The sequence below is a fragment of the Phoca vitulina genome, unplaced genomic scaffold (assembly GCF_004348235.1).
Source record: "Phoca vitulina isolate PV1807 unplaced genomic scaffold, GSC_HSeal_1.0 scaffold2, whole genome shotgun sequence".
NCBI lineage: Eukaryota > Metazoa > Chordata > Mammalia > Carnivora > Phocidae > Phoca > Phoca vitulina.
In genome coordinates this window covers 31,553,962-31,575,308 of record NW_022589705.1, presented here as the reverse complement: position 1 = coordinate 31,575,308, position 21,347 = coordinate 31,553,962, and the positions used below count along the sequence as shown (strand labels likewise).

The 21,347-nt window shown below is 43.2% G+C and overlaps 2 protein-coding genes across 7 annotated transcripts in view; both read right to left on the bottom strand.

The window, feature by feature from the left end:
- Positions 1–16,890, bottom strand: part of MCOLN2 (mucolipin 2) — a 52,974-nt gene extending 36,084 nt beyond the window's left edge. Inside the window, exons 1-2 of the mRNA XM_032416280.1 lie at positions 16,635–16,890; positions 85–244 (exon numbers count right to left, since the gene is read on the bottom strand). Of these exons, the coding sequence (XP_032272171.1) occupies positions 85–244; positions 16,635–16,711 (237 nt within the window). The 5' untranslated portion in view covers positions 16,712–16,890. The remainder of the gene's footprint in view (positions 1–84; positions 245–16,634) is intronic.
- Positions 16,891–19,221: 2,331 nt separating this feature from the next.
- Positions 19,222–21,347, bottom strand: part of MCOLN3 (mucolipin 3) — a 28,213-nt gene continuing 26,087 nt past the window's right edge. For all 6 annotated transcript variants that reach the window (XM_032424815.1, XM_032424790.1, XM_032424782.1 and 3 more), the window contains one exon: positions 19,222–20,405. In XM_032424815.1, the coding sequence (XP_032280706.1) occupies positions 20,271–20,405 (135 nt within the window). In that variant the 3' untranslated portion in view covers positions 19,222–20,270. The remainder of the gene's footprint in view (positions 20,406–21,347) is intronic.

Genomic DNA, 21,347 nt, shown 5'->3' with positions numbered 1-21,347 from the left:
TCAGAACAAAAAAGTCAAGGGCAGAACACATGAAAACAGTTTCATCTTGGGATAAGGTAAAAAAAAACTGATAATATGAATTACCTGTGTGGTGACCATGACTATCTTCAAAATCTGCAATCCCAGCTTCCATGGAATCTGGTGTCTGGCTCGGTATTTTTCACAAGGGTTCATGAAGTAAAACTTCAGGTCTTCCCTCAGACATTCTTCTTTCACCTCAGAATCAAGATGAGCCATTGCATTTCTGCCACGGAAGACCAATTTTTAAAAAAAGAGAACATCTTGTTCATCAGAAAGTTTCTGAGGGGCACGTGGGTGGCTCAATCAGTTAAGCGTCTGACTCTTGGTTTTAGTTCAGGTCATGATCTCAGGATCATGAGATCAAGCCCTGTGTTGGGCTGCATGCTCAGCGTGTAGTCTGCTTGAGATTCTCTCTCTCCCCCCATGCCCCTCCCCCACACACACTTGTTCTCTCTCTCAAATATTTTTTTTAAAAAAGAAAGTTTCTGAATAATATTTTCTGTTCATGTTCTTTACCCATTCTCACAAGCAAAATTCTCCTTTCAACCAGTGACCTCCTCTTCTCTTTAGAAATCCGAAAATTATTCAGGACCCTTTATCACTTGCCTTTCCACACAGTTATCCATCTTGTGCAAAATGGCCATTGTCAAAATTTATAAGAACAGGATTTTATTTGCAAGAGTCATCAATTCCTATATCTTAACATGTAGCATTCACCTGTCACTGGAATATTAACAAAAACTAGATGGGATACTTTCATGATACACCAGGTATGACATCACAGAAATTGAGTACTGACTAATGGAATTAAATTGCTATGAAAACAGAGAATCTTTGTTCTATAACATCGTACTGAATGATTATGCCCTTTTTTAAATAATATAGCAATGAAATAAGGTTCAAAAATGTAAATACCTTTAAAAAGTTAAAATAGTATCTAATTATGCCTATTCAGATATTTGTGTCACTTTACACTAGAAAAGTTTGCTTTTACTATTTTGACAGCTCTGGACTCAGGAATGGGCATGTGACTCAAGCTAGGCCAAAAAGAACTAATGAGCTGTGGTCCCAAGACTGTGATTATATCTGATGGGAGAGATGTCCACTAAGCCGTCTCCAAATTGGGGTATGCAAAACAATCCACTGGCAGTACAGAAAGTATTAGTACTTCTATTTTATTCTTTATCTTTTTTAGAAATTAATTCTATACTTTAATTTTTTATTTTAAGTAAACTCTATGACCAACAAGGCGCTGGAACTCACCACCCCAAGATCAACGGTCATAGCTCTACTGACTGAGCCAGCCAGGTGCCCCTATTTTCTTCTTTATCTTAAAACAAAAGAAACCTGAACTCTACTAATAACTAATGTAACATACAGAATAACAGTGGTATATAATCACATATAATTTATAAGTAAATATACACACATTGAGAACATGTGCTTAACTTTTATCACTGGATACATAATCAACAAAGTTTGGAGATCATAGACTTAAAGCAAAGGCTGTGAGTCTGGAGTTTGTGGAAGTCACCTTGCCATCATAAAAGAGCATGCCAGAGAGTGGAGCTAACACAGAACAGACAAAAGATAGACACTAAGCCTAATGATAATACTTGAGTTCCTGGATCCAGCTGTGCCTGAAGCCATTCATCCCAAGACCTGCAATGTAAGCTAATAAATACTCTTTAGGGCTTATGGTAGTTTGAGTTAGTTTTGTGCTTCATACAACAGGAAGTGTCTTGATGGTAAATTTAAGGATTAAATTTTACTAAGTTCAGCCAATCATTCAAGGTACCCATTTCTAGGGAAGTTTTTATAATTGGGGGTCATCTGGGGACAACTTTTCACCTGAAACATCTAAATGACCTATTTTTATACTGACTTCAGATCTACATTATCTACCTCGACTAACAAGTTTTAAAGAAGACTAAAGCGGAGGGTGCCTGGCTGGCTCATCAGTAGAGCATGTGACACTTGATCTCAGAGTCGTGAGTTCAAGCCCCATGTTGGGTGTGGAGCCTATATAAATAAACAAACAAACAAACAAACAAATAAAAAGAAGACTAAAAGGGAAAGAGTATTTTAAGGCTTATTTTAAGACTATTTAAGACTTACACTCAGTTAATAATTTTCTAACTTTAAATTGATTTTTAGATCTCCTATTTCCAGAATTAGTAGGCTAGGTTATTTAGAATTTTCCTGCTGGGTAGAAGAAAGGAAGGGAAAGAGGGAGGGAGGAAGGGAGGGAAGGAGAGAGGGCGGGAGGGAGGAAGGAAGGAAGGGGAAAAGGGAAAGGAAAGAGAAAGGAAAGGGGAGGAAGAGGGAGGTTAGAAAGGGAAGAAAGGAAAAGAAAAAGAAAAGAGAAAAGACAGGTGCTGGATAAAATGCATACTTCTTTTGGGGGGGTAGGTGGAGGAAGTACCTATAAAAGACTGAGGAGTTAAACGTAGACCAATAAGTCCTAGAGATCTAATGCACAATACAGTGAATATAGACAATAATGTTGTATTATAAACATCAAACTTGCCAAGAGACTAGATCTTAATTATTCCCACCGCAAAAAGGAAATGATAATTCTGTAAGGTGACAGAGGAGCTAACTATTGCTACAGTGGCCATCATATTACAATATATAAATGTATCAAATCAAAATGTTGTACACCTTAAATTTGTACAGTGTTATACATCAAATATATTTCAATTAAAAAAATAATAATAAAGATGTTTCTAAGAACACTTAAAAATTTAAGAGCAAGGAACTCCCAGTCTAGTCTTAGGGGGATCCTGGAGAAGTGGGGGCCCACTGCCATTCATGCCCACTTAGGCTTCAGTCCGCGGCCCCAGGAAAGGGGAATGAGGGAGCCAGGACTCAAGGCCCAAAGCCCATCCAAGATCTGACAGGAGATCCTCCTCAAATTTAGACGGAGGTCCCAAAGAGCCACCCTCTCAGAAAAGTACCTAGCATCACAACGGCCTGTCCCCAAAGTTAAAGGACTACGGAGAAGGCCAGAGTAGTTTCAAATCAAAGAAAAGAAAAAGGAAATTTAAAAAATAGGCTCATCCTGAGAAATGATGCCCACAACACAGCCCTTTGAGCCTCACACCTGGATGAGCCAGAGAACATCAAACCATGAGCTTGCTCGGTTCAGGGGGCTCCAGACTGAGACTGCCCTGTCTCCTAGCAAACTCAGACCTCTCCAGAGGTTCATCCTAAGACTTGGCCACTCTGACATATAACTTGAAAAACTCATTGATCGGCAGGTTGTAAGATATAACCAAGCAACATGAAGAGTCTTACTTAGAAACAGGGAGCAGAAACAGTGCCAAGTCCATAAGAATCAGACACGGGTTGGAAGATGATCATGTTCGGCATATTGAAAGACAAGAACAGGTAAAAATATCTATAAGACCAATTTGGGCAAAACAAAAAATACTTGTAGAAATGAAAAATCAATGACCACATGAGTCTCAATCTCAAAAGAATGAGGAGACCTTTAAAATGTGTTTGTCTGCATCCACTCTAGTCAGCTTTGGATTGGATCGGACCGCCTTACTGAGACTGAGCTGGGTGCTTGGGACTCAACGCTGGAGAGCATCCCTGACTGCAGACGCTCGGCATCCGGTAGCAGAGAGACCCGTGAATGCATATTCCCAAATTACCACATAGCTCAGTGAATGCTGTACGCTAGTGTGAAAAGCACTGTGGAACCAGGCCTAACTCTGACAGAGGGGTTCACAGAGCCAGAGGGGAAATCCCATCAGAACACACAGGGGGTGTGTGTCATGGCGGCCCCCGACAAGGAGCACGGAGGGAGGCATTTCCCAGAACAACGTGGTATCTTAACTGTGCCTGACAGCAACATCCTCCGACGTGAGCCTTCAGACCCCTGAGAACATGCCAGAAGAAATCTTCGTGGGCATGTTTGAGCAGTACTAAATTTAGAGTTAACCACCATCACTTTAGCGGATCTGTGTTGCTAATGTAGTCATCCTGATGAGTCACGGTATTTTTTCCATTTAATAAAAGGAAAAAGGCATCTGAAAAGTTGTGATAGAACCCTCAGAACACGGCATGGAAACTCCTGCCTTGGTCTCTAATGTGAGAAACGCCATACTGAAGAGATGGTTTTCTCAAAAACAGTGGTGTGAAACACAGGGCACTAGGTCAAATACTTAGTGAACGCCTTGTGAGCCCAGCTCCACCAGAGACATCTTCCTGTCTTCCAGCTCAGTGCAGTGGGAAGGAGAGCTATGAATACGTGAAAGTACAATAAAACACGTTCTGTGTTGTAACTGAAATACGCATTGAGCACCCCAGGCCCAGAGAAGACAGTGCCCAGCTGCTTCAAGTGGCTTCAAATAATTCTTTCAGCTGCTGGTTTCTTTGACTACTTGGCCACTAAATGTTCAAAAAATGGTAACTGATGTTAACATTACCCTAAGAAACCTTATTAAGAAGATAATCCGCAGGGACACCTGGGTGGCTCGGTCGTTAAGCGTCTGCTTTCGGCTCAGGTCATGATCCCAGGGTCCTGGGATTGAGCCCCGCATCAGGCCCCTTGCTCAGCAGAGAGCCTGCTTCTCCCTCTCCCTCTGCCTGCCTGCTGCTCCCCTGCTTGTGCTCTCTCTGTGTGTCAAATAAATAAATAACATCTTAAAAAAAAAAAAAAGGTAATTCACACACACACACACACACACACATACACAAAGTGAGAGAGAACAAACATCAGCATTTATCGTGTTAAATTATTTACAGAGCTCTGTCCATCCGGAAGTTTTTCACTTACAGAGCAGCTGTAATAGTTCTAGCACGGTGAAGGATGAAAAGAAAAATGGAAAAGACAGCATGAAAAACTTTCCCCTCAAGCATACAGAAGCCACCTGGTGAAATAAAGGATAGTACTAGTCAAATATAATCAAAAGAAATACAAAAAAAAATTAATATGAATAATAAAGTTATGAGATGGCTGTTTTTAGTAAGTCCAACTTAAGTTTAGAAATAACATCTGGGGGCGCCCGGGTAGCTCAGTTGGTTGAGCGTTCGGACTCAATTTCGGCTCCAGTCATGATCTCAGGGTTGTGAGATGGAGCCCGGAGTGGGCTCTGTGCTCAGCGGGGAGTCTGCTTGAGATTCTCTCTCCCTCTCCCTCTGCCCCTCCCCCCAAAGTAAATAAATAAATCTTTAACAAAAAAAATAACACCTAAGTTTGGAAGAAAAGGTAATGATATTTTGGTTCAAGAATTCTGGAATCTCAAGGATAACGTAAATGCTTAAGCTTGCTAACCTTTACTTTTCTGAGGGCTCTTTCTTGCCCCAATCTTCCCAATTTGTAGATCTGCCCTATTTCCCTGGTCGGTGAAGGGTATTAAACACACACTCACATACAACTAGACATTTTATAACAAAAATACAATGGTGCAAACAAACAAATGGTGCAAAGTGAAAAAGAAGGAAAACTAAAAAAACAAAAGAGGCAAGAGAGTATCACAGGACTAAAACATGCCTGCATTTGACACATATTCATCCAACACCCTCCTGTGCTGAGCACCAGGCTCGGTGTTTGGTACAGGAGGCTTGAAGCTGCAATCACAACTTTATAAGCAAGAATTAAGTCAGCGGGAGAAACACTGCAAGTTCTATCACAAATGATGAAAATCACCAGCGGATTGAGAAAAGGACAGAGAGCGGAGAACTTGTAACACAATTCAGGGGAAGAGAAACTGCACCATAAAAACAGTTAAGGAAGAGAAATCAATGAAGATCTAAATCTGACGCATCAGCTGCAGCGAGGTCGTGAAATTGAAATTGCACGAAATAAATAAGAACAATCATGACTCATGAATTATTTATGTTTCACTAAACTATAGGATCTGGATTATATAAGCTTAATAAAGAGCACTGTTAAAGACCAAAGTATCAGAGGGAAAAAAGCACAGTACTGGTGAACATAAAAACAAGATCTGGAATAGAATGGAAATTCACCCGCACGATGGGCTAAATAAAAGCGAGAGATGCTAGAATGGCAAAGTAAACAGGACTTGGGAAAGAAAGAAGCCCAAGCCTTAGTACTATGGGGAGAAGTCAGAGAGGAAGCACATCAAAGTTACTGTCTGTTATTCAGAAAACCTACTCTTCCCTCAGATAATCAGGACTGTGTAATGTCAGCTAATTTTAAGGCTATCGTGTGACCAAGGGCAATTCCAGCTTTAATGAATCAATGACTAAGAAAGCCTATGGAAGCTTGAAGTTTTAAAAAACGTAAAAGAAAACAAGTTACCAGCAATTCTTAATCTCACATGGGTCATAACCCCCTATGAGAACCAGTGAAAGCTTTTGACCGTTACCTCAGAAAAATGCACACACCAGTTTCAATGATGGTACCTTGTTCCTATTAGTACAATCAGCTCAGCAAATAAGCTAACCAGCCCAGGCTGCTACCTTTTCAGCTTGCATGACTCAAAAAGAGGTAGAAAATATTGTTTTCTACCGCAGTGGCCTCCAAGGAGGGGTGTGTGCCTACAAGGGAGAATTAAGACCATTCACTGCTATGTGGGAAGAAAGGGTTAGGGCTTCTAACTGGACAACCTAGCAAAGACAGAAGGTTTAATACAGGGATCATTGTCTGGCGTATCGAAACTGCCCTCACTTGGTCAGACCGAAGGATGCCCGTTCCTCACATAGGTGGGCAACACATCCTGGGGGAAAGAAAGCGAGTTCCCAAAATAGGGGCTTGCGTTGGTGGCCTCACTGATTTTCAGCACAGTCCTAACACTAAAGGCTTATGTGGGCCCATTTAAGCACTTTTGGAGTATACTATCCAGTTTAGTCAACCCTCACAAGGTGGGCAAGGGACATAAAGATCCTGGCAAAAAAACGAGACTCACTGGGAAACTAAGAAGGACCTAAGTTAACAACAAGAAAACTCTCCTCGTGCAAACTTTGTTTGCCATGAGTTTAAAAAAAGATGAAAAGCAGATCTGATCTGAAAAGAATCTGGAAAAAAGAAACAGATTTATCAAGAAAACTCTTTAGGGGCGCCTGGGTGGCTCTGTTGGTTAAGCGTCTGCCTTTGGCTAAGGTCATGATCTCAGGGTTATGAGATCGAGCTCCGAATCAGGCTCCACCCTGGGCATGGAGCCTGCTTAAGATTCTCTCTCTCCCTCTCCCTCTGTCCCTCCCCCCCCCAAAAATGTTCATTTTACCTGTTTTATAGTATATATGATTCTACATACAATATACAAATATACATTCAGAGGGGGTGGATGTTCTTTAAATTGATGGGGTAAGTTATCAAAAATATTTGGGACAACTTCTCTAGTGTTTCAGAGCTTAGATGTGGTTGTTCTTTTGTTATCCCTGCTGATATTATTATAAACTCCTTAGCTTGGGAGAAATTGGTGTGTGTTCCCCCAGCTTCTGACAGACATCACTGCTTAGGTATCTTGTATTCACGCAGTGGTGTTAGAACAGAGTGGTCTTCCTAATTCACAACTCTCTTACTAGTCCCAAAGGATGACACAGCAGAAGCAGGGAACCACTTCCCAAATCTATCCTTCCCGTATCCTTAGCACAGGGAACAGTAAGTACCACCAGCCTTCCAGGAACCTACATCTGGGTAGCTCTGCATCATCTGGTCTCACCTACCCCCCGCAATGTCATCTTTTTTCCCCTCAAACTTAATAGTGTACATAATTTCAAAGGAACTGTAACAAACCCCACCCCCGATTTTCACTCCTTCCGAGGCAACTTCTTTCATGTTTCTCTTCAGTTATTTATTTTAATATTTCTCAATATTGTCCCACTATTTATTAGTCTTTTAGATATCATCAATTTATATCCTCCCATGGAAAAGATGATTTTAGCTCTTATATCTGCTCCCCAGCAGCAAATATACACATTCACCTCCCCCACTCATTGTCCCAATAAAATTTTAATAAAACTTTTGGATAAATATTTAAAATTTACAAAGTGAATATGCAAATACTTTTCATAGTTGAGCTACTAGTACACTGTGATTATATATATGTGCGTGTGTGTATATATATATATATATTTAGATAGGCTCCATGCCCAACATGGGGCTTAAACTAACAACCCTGAGATTAAGAGTGGCATGCTCTATGGACTGAGCCAGCCAGGCACCCCCAACCCAACCGCCCTGTTTTTTATTCTTTCTTGTAAAAAGAAGGTTCTGGCATTAATTGCCTTTTTACCCATTTGCTTAGTTTTCAACATACCAATAAGGACTCTATCACCAAACTGGCTGAATCTACCAGCTCCTTTCAATACAGTCAAATAAGTTGGGCAACTTGTCAGTTTGTTTCTTCTCATCATTCCTGGAGCTTCATCCTCCTGCTCCAGCCTACACACTGGTTGCTCCTAATCCCTATTCAGGGCCATCAATTTGGGAATTCTCTTCACCTTCTTCCCAAATTGGAGTCCGCATTTCCTGGACTTCCTTTGCTACCTCATTTTTATGGAGAGTATCCCTCATTCCCTTCCTGTGAAAGGAAACCTGGAAGGTAAATTTTGAGACCTCCCTTGATAGACACTGCTAACTGCCTACCCAGTATCCATTCCTCCCTTCTTCCTGATTTTGTTGAGGGTAGGGAATATATTAACACCCAAGAATAGGGTAATTCGATATAAGAGCTAGACAAAAACACAGAGCCACTGTTTGCCAAATCGGCCACACACAGAGTCACCTGGGGCACTTGAAAACCACTGAAGCCTGGCTTCCAACCACAGAGATTCTGGCATAATTGGTGTGGGTGCAGCCTGGGCATCAGGGCTTTTAAAAAGTTCCCCAAGTTATGCTACTGTGCACCCAGTTTGAAATCCTCTACCTTAGAGATTACCTGTTCCCGTCTCCTTATTTTATGAATGAGGCAACTAAGGGCCCCTAAAGTTGCAACCTGCCCCCAAAGAGTCCAATTTACTGACCCCCTCCAGTATTCCTTCCTGATCCCGGAATTAAATTTTTCTTAAGGAGTCATGGCCTGTAAGATAGTCAGGAATGAAGAAAAAAAAATGTTATGTTCAAATAAACTAGTATTTCAGATATAATTTCTCTTATTTAGAAATGTGTGGTATTTAGCAGACAATAGCATCCTAATCCATAAATTCAGGAGACTCCTAAAAGGTCATGTTATCAAAATGAGAAGGAAAAAACAGGTAAAGCCATCTGATGAAAGAAATCCAACATTTACTTTGCTCAGGGTCTCTCTGGGCTTCAGATTGTCTAGAGCAAACCCTTGGTTTCCATTTGTTCTACCCCAGTGGATGTGCTCAAGGTGAGCCCTCTCCTGCTGTGGACTCCAGTTGCCACTACTCAGGCTTGCCGCTTAGGGGCTTGGCAGCATTTGACACCGCTGACCACTACATCCCTGGAACAACTTCTTTCTGCTTCTAGGACACTCCACTCCCCTGCTTTTTCTGCCTACCTCACTGGGCATTTCCCAGTCTCCTTTGCTGGCTCCTCTTCCATCTGAGTTCAGCTGCCAGAGTGCCTCAGGACACAGCCCAGGGCTCTTCCATACTCCATCCTCTGTCCTCCCTTCTAGAAGACTTTGCCCAGTCCTGTGGCTTTAAATACTACCCACATGATGTGGACTTTTCACATTTGCCACTCCAGCAAATCTCTCTCTTCAACAGGCTCCCTTATCCAACCTCTTCCTTGAAACTCCACCCATGTGCCTAATAGATTTCTCAACCACCTCCCCACCCCTTTCTCCACCCATCTGCTCAATGCAGTGATCACACACATTTATCCAGATGTTTCAGCTGAAATCACTTCCCCTATCAGTGGTTCTCCCCCTTGGCTATACGGTAGAAGCATCTGGAGACTTTTAAAAGGCTTCAGTGCCTGGCTTCCAGCCCCTAGACATTCTGATTTAACTGGGGCCCAGTTATGAGCTGAGCATCAAGATTTAAGATAAGCTTTTCAGGTGATTCTAATGGGCAGGTAAGTGTAGGAACTTGTGCTCCAGAGCCCTACTTTGACTCCTCCTTTCCCTCAATCCTCACACCCAATTGATCAAGTCTTCCTTCAAAGCACGTCATGGATTGGTCCCCATCTCTCTCTATCCACTGCAGCCTCCCTGGTCCATGCCCTGTCACCTCTTGCCTGACAACTTCAACAGCCTCCAACTTTCCCACATGGTAGCCAGAGGGGTAATGTTAAAAGCCCAAGTCAGTTATCATTTCCCTGCTTAAAACTCCACAGTGGCTTTCCCCTGCTCTCAGACTAAAATCCAACCCCCCTATCATTGCCTAAAAGTCTCCTACCCGCTCCTTCCCATACCCACCCTTCCCCTTCCTCACTATCCCACGGCCTCCTTCTTGGCCCTGGAACAGTCCCTGATCTGGACATTTGCATTTGCTGTTTCACCTATCCTTCTGCTCTGCCCCCAGCTCTCTGCATGTCTGGCTCCGTCTCATCTTTCCCCACTGCCTCTCCCATCACTGAATTTCCTTTATAACTGAGATCACATTCTTTATTGGTCTTCCCTACAAGAGAACTGCATGAAGGCCTGGTCTTGCTCATCACTATATCCCCCAGCATACAGCAGAGCACCTAATACATGATAGGTATTCAATGAACATTTGGTGGGAAGAAATGAGTCAATGAAGGAGACAATAACCCTGACAACATGAACATTTCCTTGGCCGGTACCTGATAAGGTGAATTAATAATAATGCCAGCAACAGCAACAAATATAATAAAAACAATACAACAACAAGAATGCAAAGTCTAAAACACAGGTAGGAAAATTTGAATTAAAAATATACTGAAAAGGCTCACTTAGTCAAGATACATAAGAGAGTTTTAGGTAATTTAGTTGCTTGGTTTGCTGATAGAAACCCTATTTTGTTTCAATTAATATTCCTAAAGTCTTTCCAAAGAATGAATGATTCCATGAATCGTTATCATGAAAATTTGCAATCCACTGGGGAGAAAGAAAATGAGTGTCCTCCTTGAAACCAAACACAAAAGTGAAACTTAGATACATCTAAAAAAATAAAATTGGTTGAAGCATAAAATAGAACTTTTTTTTTTTTAAGATTTTATTTATTTATTTGACAGAGAGAGACACAGCAAGAGAGGGAACACAAGCAGGGGGAGTGGGAGAGGGAGAAGCAGGCCCCCCGTGGAGCAAGGAGCCCAATGTGGGGCTCGATCCCAGGACCCGGGGTCATAACCTGAGCTGAAGGCAGGCGCTTAACGACTGAGCCAACCACGGGCCCCAAATTTGACATGTCTTTCTAAGGATGACAAAATTTAGAAGCCAATGAAAAAGACTGACAGATCTTAATACAAATATCTACAATTTCAAGAAGTTGAAAGACAGAATGGGGAAAAGGTCTGCAATATATTTAAACAGGCAGAAAAGCTTACGACCTATTATCTGTAGAGAGCTCTGAGTTATTAGTAAGAAAAAGACAACCCAGTGTAATACAGGCTGAGGATCTGAACAGGACAGCGAACATTTAACAATAAAAATGTACTAACAGCAAGATTGGTGAAAATCTATCCTAAGTTTTATTTATCAATAATGACAACAAAACTCTATTGATGGAAATGTAAATTTTTGAAGGGCATTTGGACTCAGTATCTAGGAGAGTAACTGTAATTTAGGAATCAACCTTCTATGGATTTATGCCACAAATGTTTAAAACTTTGTGAACCTCAAGGTATGTTTTCAAAGGGGGTGTGAGTTTTTCAGAACAAGCACCAGTCAGAACAATGGCTACAAAAATGTTCATTGTAACCCTACTGGCAACTTTGTATTGGCCTAAAGATGTCTATGCATATTGTTAATTTTTTTTAAGTTACAAAATAAATATATTGAGGTTCCATCTTTCCAAGAAATGCTGACATTTATATCTGTATGTAGACATCTTAAAAGTCTGAAAGTGCATAAACCAGAAAAAAAAATCCTAGTAATCTCTTGAAGTCATGTTATATGTAATCTTAATTTTCTTAAGTTTTCCACATTTTCTTGATTTTTGGTGACTGACATACAGATTCTTGAGTTATCATTATGAGTTAAAATAAGGTATGTCGAAAAGGATCTAATAATACATACCAGGTAATCCAGCATTTCCCTGCCCAACATTTATATGGGAGGGAGAAAGTGGGGAAGTCATGCAGAGACTGAACTTCAGTGTTGGGGGGGTGGTGTCACAGGGCAATCTGGCAGATGGAAGACTTTAGAACAATCCCAACAACCCACACTGGGTTTTTTCTTCTACTCCAGTTCCTACAATGAACTGATTTTGTTGTGATTTGCTGAGTTGCTGAGAGAGAGACAGAGAGAGGGAGGGGGAGGAAGGAAGGGAGAGGGAGGGAAGAGGAGGGAGAAAGAGGGAGAAAGAGAGAGAAAGAGAGAGAAAGAGAGAGATCCAGACAACTGAGGTTCTGGGATAGTTAGGCCCCAATTAAAGGAAGTCAGGAGCCAAAAAAAAAAAAAAAGGAAAAGAAAAGAAAGTCAAAGAGAGAAACCTTGGTTACCTTCTAAGCATAGCTCTCAGAACATAAATGATGTGCTCATTCTAAACCTGAGAAGCACTGGGAAGAAAGACTGTAGGGCTTTTCATTTTCCACTAGAGCCACTCATAAAAAATGTGCATGCTACAACTTTCAGGAATTTCCCTAGAGATGACCAACCATGCCACCAAGTTCCTATAAAATCATCTCCATCACCACTTTGCTGCCTCTGGGCAACAGAAAAGCAAAACTAGGGCTGCACATTTTAAAAGTGCTTGTTCTGGTGCCCGGCTAGCTCAGTCGGTAGAGCATGAGACTCTTAAAAGTGCTTGTTCTGAAAAAGTCACACCCCCTTTGAAAGCACATCCTGACCAATCAGGTTCCTAGGTCAGAGATAAGTAAAGCAAAACTCCATTTCTCAGCAATACAGGATTCCAAAAGCACTTAAAGCTGGAGAAGATTGGGTGCCTGGGTGTTTCAGTCAGTTAAGCCTCTGACTCTTTATTTCGGCTCAGGTCATGATCTCGGGTTGTCAGATCAAGCCCCACATCAGGCTCTGCGCTCAGTATGGAGCCTGCTTAAGATTCTCTCTCCCTCTCCCTCCACCCATCCTCCCTCTCAATCTCTCCCTCTCAAAAAAAAAAAAAAAAAAAGCTTGAGAAGATGACTGGAATTATGGCACTCCTTACATTTTGCTTTCTCTAACATATCAATAAGTGCCCAATTTAACAGGGTCATGCTGATGCCTATCCCTAAGGAAAAGTGAAATTAAAAGCCATAAAGCCATAATTAATCCTCTTCTCCTCAAACCATTGAATGAATGTGACCTTATTTTCAGACAAGCTCACCTCAGTGTCAGTTGGGGAATCCCTAGATTCACTCTATCTCTAACAATTCCCTCTAGTCGCCATAGGTGACATGATTTTTTTAAGCCCACCGCTTAAATTATGGGTCTCCTGGAATTATAGCAAGGGCAATATTTCAGAACCTTTAGCTTCACTAGTCACCAATTACAGCCTGACAGATGTTTTAGGCTGAAACACCAGATGTATTCAAGGGGAGATCACAAAAGACAACGTTCAAAGAAAAAGAAAGGGAGCCATCTCCCAACTGAGGGGACAGAAATATTGGCACCCCCCTTCCCCCCAAAGCTGTCTTGTCACCCGGGGTTTGGGAGCTGGGAAGGGGGGAAAGGAGGCAGAGACCCAAGATCAAAACAGAGTAGAAAGCTCAGCTAGGGGTAGGCTAAGGAAAATGAGAAAAAAAAAAACCCAGATGATTGCCAAAGCAAACAAACAAACCAACTAAAACCTGGCTTTAAACATTTGTCCCTGAAAAGAATATTGCAGTCTGCGTAAAAAAGAATGAAGTCTGGAAATAAAATTTCTTTTCTCTATGAAGCTCACAAGAGGTGATGTAAGAGCTCCCTGAAGGGTGATCTCATTCTTCAGAACTGACACATGGAACCTAGACTCCTGGCCTCTGCTAAGTGCAGCCTTAGGGAAAATCCCACTTCTAAATTTCCTGGCCAAAAGGGTTTCTTTTGGCCACTGATTTTACTTTGAAAGTTGTAGCCACAAGAAGCCACCTGTTTTCCCACTAAATTTTGAGGACTGTCTTATCCTGGGTTTCACTTCACTAATAGAGACCGAGCCTGAAGAGCTCAGCTTGTGAATACGATCATTCCTGACTTTCAGTTCTCTATTCTCTGTCATTCTGTTCGAAATTTGTCTCCCTACTCTTCCTCCTTGCTTCATTAAGAGATTTTATATTTATTATTCTGTTGTTAAAAAACAACACTTTTGATATGCTCCTTTTGATATGTTTTTTTGAGAGAAAAAAACATGGCCTCCTCAAACACTTCATCAGGATTTACTGATTTTTAAGTGCAGGAAATTAAATAAAATTGGCACCATTAGGTTGACCTCTGCATGAGAACAGTCAGGCGAAGAGTGGGACATGTGTGTTTTTTAAAGGGTCCAGGCCACAGAACCTGGTTTAGGGAAGGTTTGCTACAGGAGAAGGCCAAGTTTACGGTAATGGGAGTTTGACTCAAAGTATGAAGAGGAAGATGAGCTAAAATCTTGAGACTGCTGACTCAAAAGGAAGAAGCTACCGGATTCCCCCAAACTTGGGCGGTTTGGTCAGCACATAACAGAGGTGGTGAGCAGTTCCTGAAAGTGTGAAGCCAACATCCCAGCTCTGCGGAGAACGAGCTAGCTGGTCCCTTCCACATAAAACATCAGAATTCCTATCCTGATGTCTAGACAACTTCTCCCACCTCTCTCTCAATGACCCCTTCTTCCATCCTCAGTTTACAATGATACAATCCTCTTTCCCACTGGCACTGCACAACCAGACCCACACACATATATATGTCAAATCTGAATCCTCACAAAAGCTTCACCGCTGAGTATGTGTCCCATACTGTAAGAATGGGAGCCTCTGGAGATACTCACGGAAAGGATACAAATGGTTAAGCCCTGAAGGAAATAGGCTAAGAAAAATACCGGCGTAAAGATTAAAAAAAAGAGAAAGATTATAGACCACACCCACCGTAAGCACAAGCCTGTTCATCAGTCCAAGCAGAACACAATAAATAAAGCCAGAGTCCATTTTCTCTCCACCTTTCCGGACAGGCTTTTAGAGCTAAGGCAGATGGAAGAAATGTATAATTTCTGCCCATCTGCCCCATTAAAAATAGACATCTAGTCTTAAGAGAGATGGTCATTTTGTTGTAACATTCACAAGTATCCGGTTGTCAAAAAAGTTGTACCAAAGTTATGTCTTCTAATTCAAAACTGGCCAAAAAACCCCACAAAAAAACAAAAACAAAAACTGGCCTTTCAAAAGTCTAAAAAAGTATATGCCACGCTTGCTTGGAATTAGTTAAATACTTATCTGGACAGCCACCAGAGATCAAGAAAATTCTCCTTCTGAATTCTGGCTTTCCTTGCTAGCATTAAGTTCGTTATTGATCCTGTGAATGCCACGCAGGAAAAGCAGGAGAGTCTCTACACTATTTTAAGAAAATTTAACGCCCCACCTCTGTATTTGTTTTGTGAGCAGAGGAGGGGGAGCCAAGGCCTGTTTGTACTCCCCCCACACACACACACACCCCGCTCCGGGCTCAGCGGCGCAGCTGGGTGGTTGCAGCTCTGACCACGGAGGTGGGGCCCCTTGGCAGCATCATCCGGCTGAACTGTACGCCTTTTCATCAAGGCAGAGGAACCACACTGTAACCCTCCCACCTGAGGAAAAGGCCTGTTTGTTCCGGAAGGCAAAGCCTAGCCTTATTTAACCAACTGCAAGCAGTTAATATAAGCACTCCCAAGGCAGCAAGGAAGCTCTAGTCTACAACAGTAAAGCCGTCCGCTTGATGAGAATTCCTCCAGAATCTGGCATCCTCCAAGAGACAGCTCAGGCGCCTCACCTGACGGTTAGCCTGAAAACCCCTGATCCTCTCTCCGGCTTCCAGGCCTGGGCAAACCGATAAGGCTGCGGGGCCATGCCTCCGCCTTCAAAACTTTCCACAGCTTTCGTTCGGGATTCCGAGCAGGAAAAACCGTTCAGCGCACACGCATCTCGGCCTTCCCGGGCACGCCTCCCCTGAAGTCGGAGCCCTTCCAGGCACGCTCCCTTCTCTTACCCTTCCTGCAGCCGCCCGGGACGCGCAGACCCGGGCCCGGGGGGGGGGGACGGCGGGGCGCCGGGGGTGGTGGGACCGCAGGGCTGAAGTGCGCGCCGGGAGCCCAGGGGCGCGTGGCCGGGCGTTCCCGCCCCCCGAGCCACCACCTCCGCCGCGTCGCCTCCCGCCGGGGCAGGGCAGACGGCGGAGCTGGCGGAGAGCTTCTCAGCTTGGGCCCTGGGGCACTTTTTCCACGTGTAAGCCCGCGGGCCTCTCGGAGCCCCGGGGGCGGGAGGCAGCGAAGCGGAGGCCGGCGGGGGCGGTGGGAGATGGCGCGGAGGTGCGGGAGCCAGAAGACCCCAGGAGGAAAGCAGTCCGGGGAGGGGTCGGGGAGGACCGGTGGGGTCCCCGGGGAGGGACCGTGGAATGCAGGGGGGCTGGCGGCCAGGGCGCGCCCAGCGGGGCGGAGCAGAGCGCCTCGCGGGTACTGACCTGCCGCGGGGCCCCCAGGACCGGCCTGAGGCTCCGTTCCACGCCGGCAGGTCCAGTGCCTCCACGCCGGGAGGCATGGTGCGGCCCCCGCGAGTCAGGAGGAGGAGGCCGAGGGTGGGACGGCTGCACCTGCCTCGGCCCCGAGGTGCCGGCCCGAGGCCCCTGCCCTCTGGTCCCCGGTGGTGTCGGGAGCTGCGGCCGGCCGGCTCCGCGTCCTGGGTGTCTGCCCGGAGGTCGGGCTGAGGAGAAGCGCCGTCTAAAGGGAACCGGGCGGGTGCTCGCTTCGGCAGCACGTATGCTAAAGAGAACCGGGCGGTGGAGCGCCGCTGCGGCCCGCGCGCCCTCCACACTGCCCCCCGGCGGCGGGGCGCGCACTCCCTGCCCTCCGAGGCTCCTGCCTTCCTTTGCTCCGGGTTTCTACACCATTCATGACTGTAGAAATAGTCATTTCTATTTTGATGCGTTCGGGACACACTCAGTGCCAAGCCGAGGGCTGGGTACTGTGGACACCGGGATAAGAAAGAGATGGCCCTGTCTTCTAGGACTTTACGTAAACTGGCAAGTTCATTCGGATAAGTCCATTCATTGGACCGTGTATGTATTCCCAAGTGTACGATCACAAAACTCTGACAAGGCTCATGTTTCGGAGATGTTAAGAGCTACGCGCGCAAGAGGAAAAGAGAAACGAATCGCCTTGCGCTCGCGTGGGCAAGCTGGAGCGGACCCCCTGCGCAGGGAGCGCGTGTCCGCGTGACCGTGGGCGGGACGGAGGGGTGGCGCAGACTTGCAGGACCCCAGCGGCGCGATGGGTAAGCCCGCGCTCCCGCTTGCTGCTGCCGCGGCTCTTCCCTCCCAGAGCACGAAACGGAGGGCAAGCGGCCTGCTGGAAACCAGGCATGAATCTTAGAGATGAGGGTCTCGGGCACATGCCCCAATGTCATGTTCAGCTGCGGGTGATGTTGACTTGGCAGTTTAGACCCGGCCGACAGCCTCTTTTCCAGGGAGCCCTATTCCTTCTTTCCCGGTGGTAGCGGCAGCAGCGAAGTGCTGAGTTCCAGGCGATCTGGATCAGCAAGTGTTTAAAAGGTTTCTGGGGTTAGCTAGGGCAAAGACTATTCTGCCAGGTAATTATTTTAATATGCGTCTGCAGGTAGACGTAATTGGACAGAATGATGTAAATAGATACACATAATTGACCCTCTTTTGAAAGTCACTTTTAAGGCAAAAATGCCTTATTTTAGAGTCCCTTTCATCAGAGGTGCCCACTGGGTGCAGACAGGCTTGGAAGATCCCGTTTGCGTAGTACCGTCCCCACAGGTGGGCGCAAGGGTGGTTTGGTTAGGTTCCTTTTTAGAAGAGGAGAGGAAACGGTACAGTCTTGTTCTTGTGGAGAGGATGTGGACTCCGCGAAAAAGACAGACTGTGGCTTGACTGGAAAGTGTTGGAGGAAGTATATGGAAAGTAAGACATAGTATGCTTATAGATATTGTGTAAATATGTACACATATATTACATATCATATATATAGTATATGTATACACACAGTTTTTACACTAAGGAATTTTCAATCCTCTTTAATTCAAAGAAAAACCACCACGAAGAACTACCTTATTAACCTCAAAATGCTAGGACTCCACTAGGGACAACAATCCCTTTAGAAGGGGACTGTAAACTGGGATAACTTCCTTTTGTATCAGCCAACTACTCATTATGGGTGTTTTCTAAAACTTCAGTATTTTTACTGAATAACTCATGAGTTATTCTACTGAATAACTTATGAGTGGGTAGTTAAAAAGAAAAGTCATTGTTAACAGTGCATTTATTAAGAACATTTACCATCTGCAAGGGCTGTGTGCTTCAAGGGGCCAGGAGTAACCCTGAGTGCCCACTAGGTATGAAGCTTGATTTACATGTTATCTCATTGAACACTCAGCACTCTGTGTACTGTCATTTCCTTTTGAAATTAAGAAAATGGGTTCAGAGAGGTTTAAGTTACTGCCCTGAGGTCATCCACACAATTTGTAGTAGGTCCAAGATTTCTCTTCAGGTCTTTATTCTCACCACACTGCTACACTGACAGAGACATAATTAACAGTTACTGCCCTTGAATTGTTTTCCTGATCTGGAGAAGTTTCCTTAGTTTCACAAAGTGGAGAAGAGATATATGTACATAAATAGCTGTAATTGGTGATACATACATTATTGATAGGTAAAAAGGTATTGTTTTTAATTTTTATAAAGGTATTATTTTAAAAATAAACAGTAAGTAAATTCTTATCAAACACTGTAGAGGGAGAAATAGTTGCAATGGGGAACTCCAAGTATCTCAAATTTCAATGTGCAAATGAAACACCAGGGAATCCAGAGACTTAGATTTTCCATTTTTTAAAAGCCATAAGTTCTGCAAGAATAGCTTATACTCATTGTAAAACCTCACATTTCAACACCTGGAGTGTTATTGGGATTGTCAGTATGTTAAATAGTAAGACTTCAGAGTCTCAAGGCTATATTCATTTAACCCTTAAAACAAAATTACAAATTAACAAATAGGTTTCCTTTACAAAAAAAAAAAAAAAAAGAGCTGCTTTGAGAAAACCTTTATTGCACATCATTGAATTCATTTCTACTTGAATAAATAACACTCAAAACAAAGATACACATTGTAAAAATCCCTGAAATTCCAATCAGCAGTATCCAAGGAGTGGAGGCTTTGTTTCTGTGTCTATTTAAGGCATACATTTCCCACTTATTTTTACGTTTTAAGCATAATTGTTTTTCAAAATATGTTTAATGTGAGTTTTAGAACCTCTCCCCCTGAAACCTGAAACCACAGTTCTTGACCCTAAAACACTCTCTTCCATGAGACTGAATGTGCCTGTGAAGGGCAGAGTACATCACACAGTTTGCGCAAGGCCATGCAAGCACTAAACTAATCTTTGCAGGATTGAATATGCATTTGGTATGCACTTTAATTTCTATATATGTATAGGATACTCTTTCAACTATGTACTTTAACACTGATGGAGAGAAAACTTATACATGAATAATAAAAAAACCTGATTCTTTCCAGAACTAAAAGCAGCATCATATAACAGTTGTCCTTCAGAACCAAAATTTAGACTGTTAGCTGGTGACAGTTGTCTCTTTCTTATTCTGCCCTTTAAGAGAAGATTTTAAAATGCAATGATTATTGATATACAGCAACCACAAACCCTCTCTCTCAGGGATGTACCCCAGAGAGTGGTTAAGACCAGGGTTAGTGAGTTGTGTTAAGTCAGACCAGGCGTTATTCTCCACTGATGATACAATCAGCCCAGTCAGAAGAGCTGGAAGCTAAGAGCTAAAGAGGGGGATGGAGAACACATTCTAAAGCTATGGCAAAATAAACAAGAAATAACAAGAATTCAATAGCTTCTCTCATCAAAGTTAGTTTAAAATAAATAAACCCAACATAAAGCTGCAAAAGACATTAAATACTGCTTTTAAAAATATAAATAGTTCTTGATGAATTACAGCTATCAGTTTGCTCAAAGTAATAGTCTTTAAACATATGACACCTGATCTTAAAATATCCATATAGTTTCCCAACTCAGCTACACATTATATTTCCCTCCAGGGCACAGATTAGCCTGATAGCTACTTTTTACAACAGCAGAATATAGATACTGGCGAGTCGTCTTTTAATCTGTATTTTCCAGAACTGGGTAGATCTTTGCATTCTGATATAAATGTACGAAGTTCAGTCTCTGGAAAGCCATCTTGTTGGTAATGCTACACAGAAGAATAAGAAGGAAAAAAAAAGCTCTCATGAATAAGTACCTTGAAAACAGCTTTATTCCAATTTCAAAATCGATCATTTGTCCAGGGAGGGGGATCTTTCTAGAGGGATAGTTCAGTCACTTCCAAGTATTTCCAGGTAGATGTAGCCTTTAGAGCCATTCTTAAGTCTAGCTAAGGAAAAGCGAGTCTAGAATTCTGCAGTGTCCTCATAGGCTCTTTTGTGGGTCTAGTTCAACCCAAAATGGGCATGTTGAATCTGAGTCTGAGCTGTCTTTCCAGGGAGAGTCCAGCCTGCACACCCTTTTGGAGTCTCCCTTTCAGACAGACAAGTTTATTTAAGGGCCTTGTATTAACATCAGTTTTGGGTCTAAGATCTCGAGAACGTGCCCTGACCAGACAGGATCAGCCATCACTTGCCTACCTGACAGGTGCTCTGAGCTCATGGAAAGAGGTAAACATCTAAACTGTGAGTCTCAGACTTGTATCATCAAGAATTGTCAACTCATATTACTACTCTTTGAGACCTTGGATATCACCCTTAAATAACATATAGTTCTCTGCATGCAAAGCTAAAGGCAGTGAATTTTTAGAGCACAGTGGGGAGGGATTTGGATAAGTACAACTACACTCTTCCCCAGCGGCCTTGGTGACTCTAAGCACACATCTGCCAAGCAAGTATTGAGGATAGTAAGTTCTTGAAATCTGATTCAGTAAAAATGAAATCATGGCCCAGGTTTCATAAGCAAGTTATTCATAATTGTCAACTCATAACCCATTAACTCCTGCTAACCTTTGCTTAATCCCTGGGACTATTTGTATGACATCATGTTTCATTACCCCTTTCATACCCAGAAAGTCCCCAAGTGGAAGTGTCTATGTCAATGGTATACCTACTAGTATAAAGTTATTAGAAATTTAAATATATATGGATAT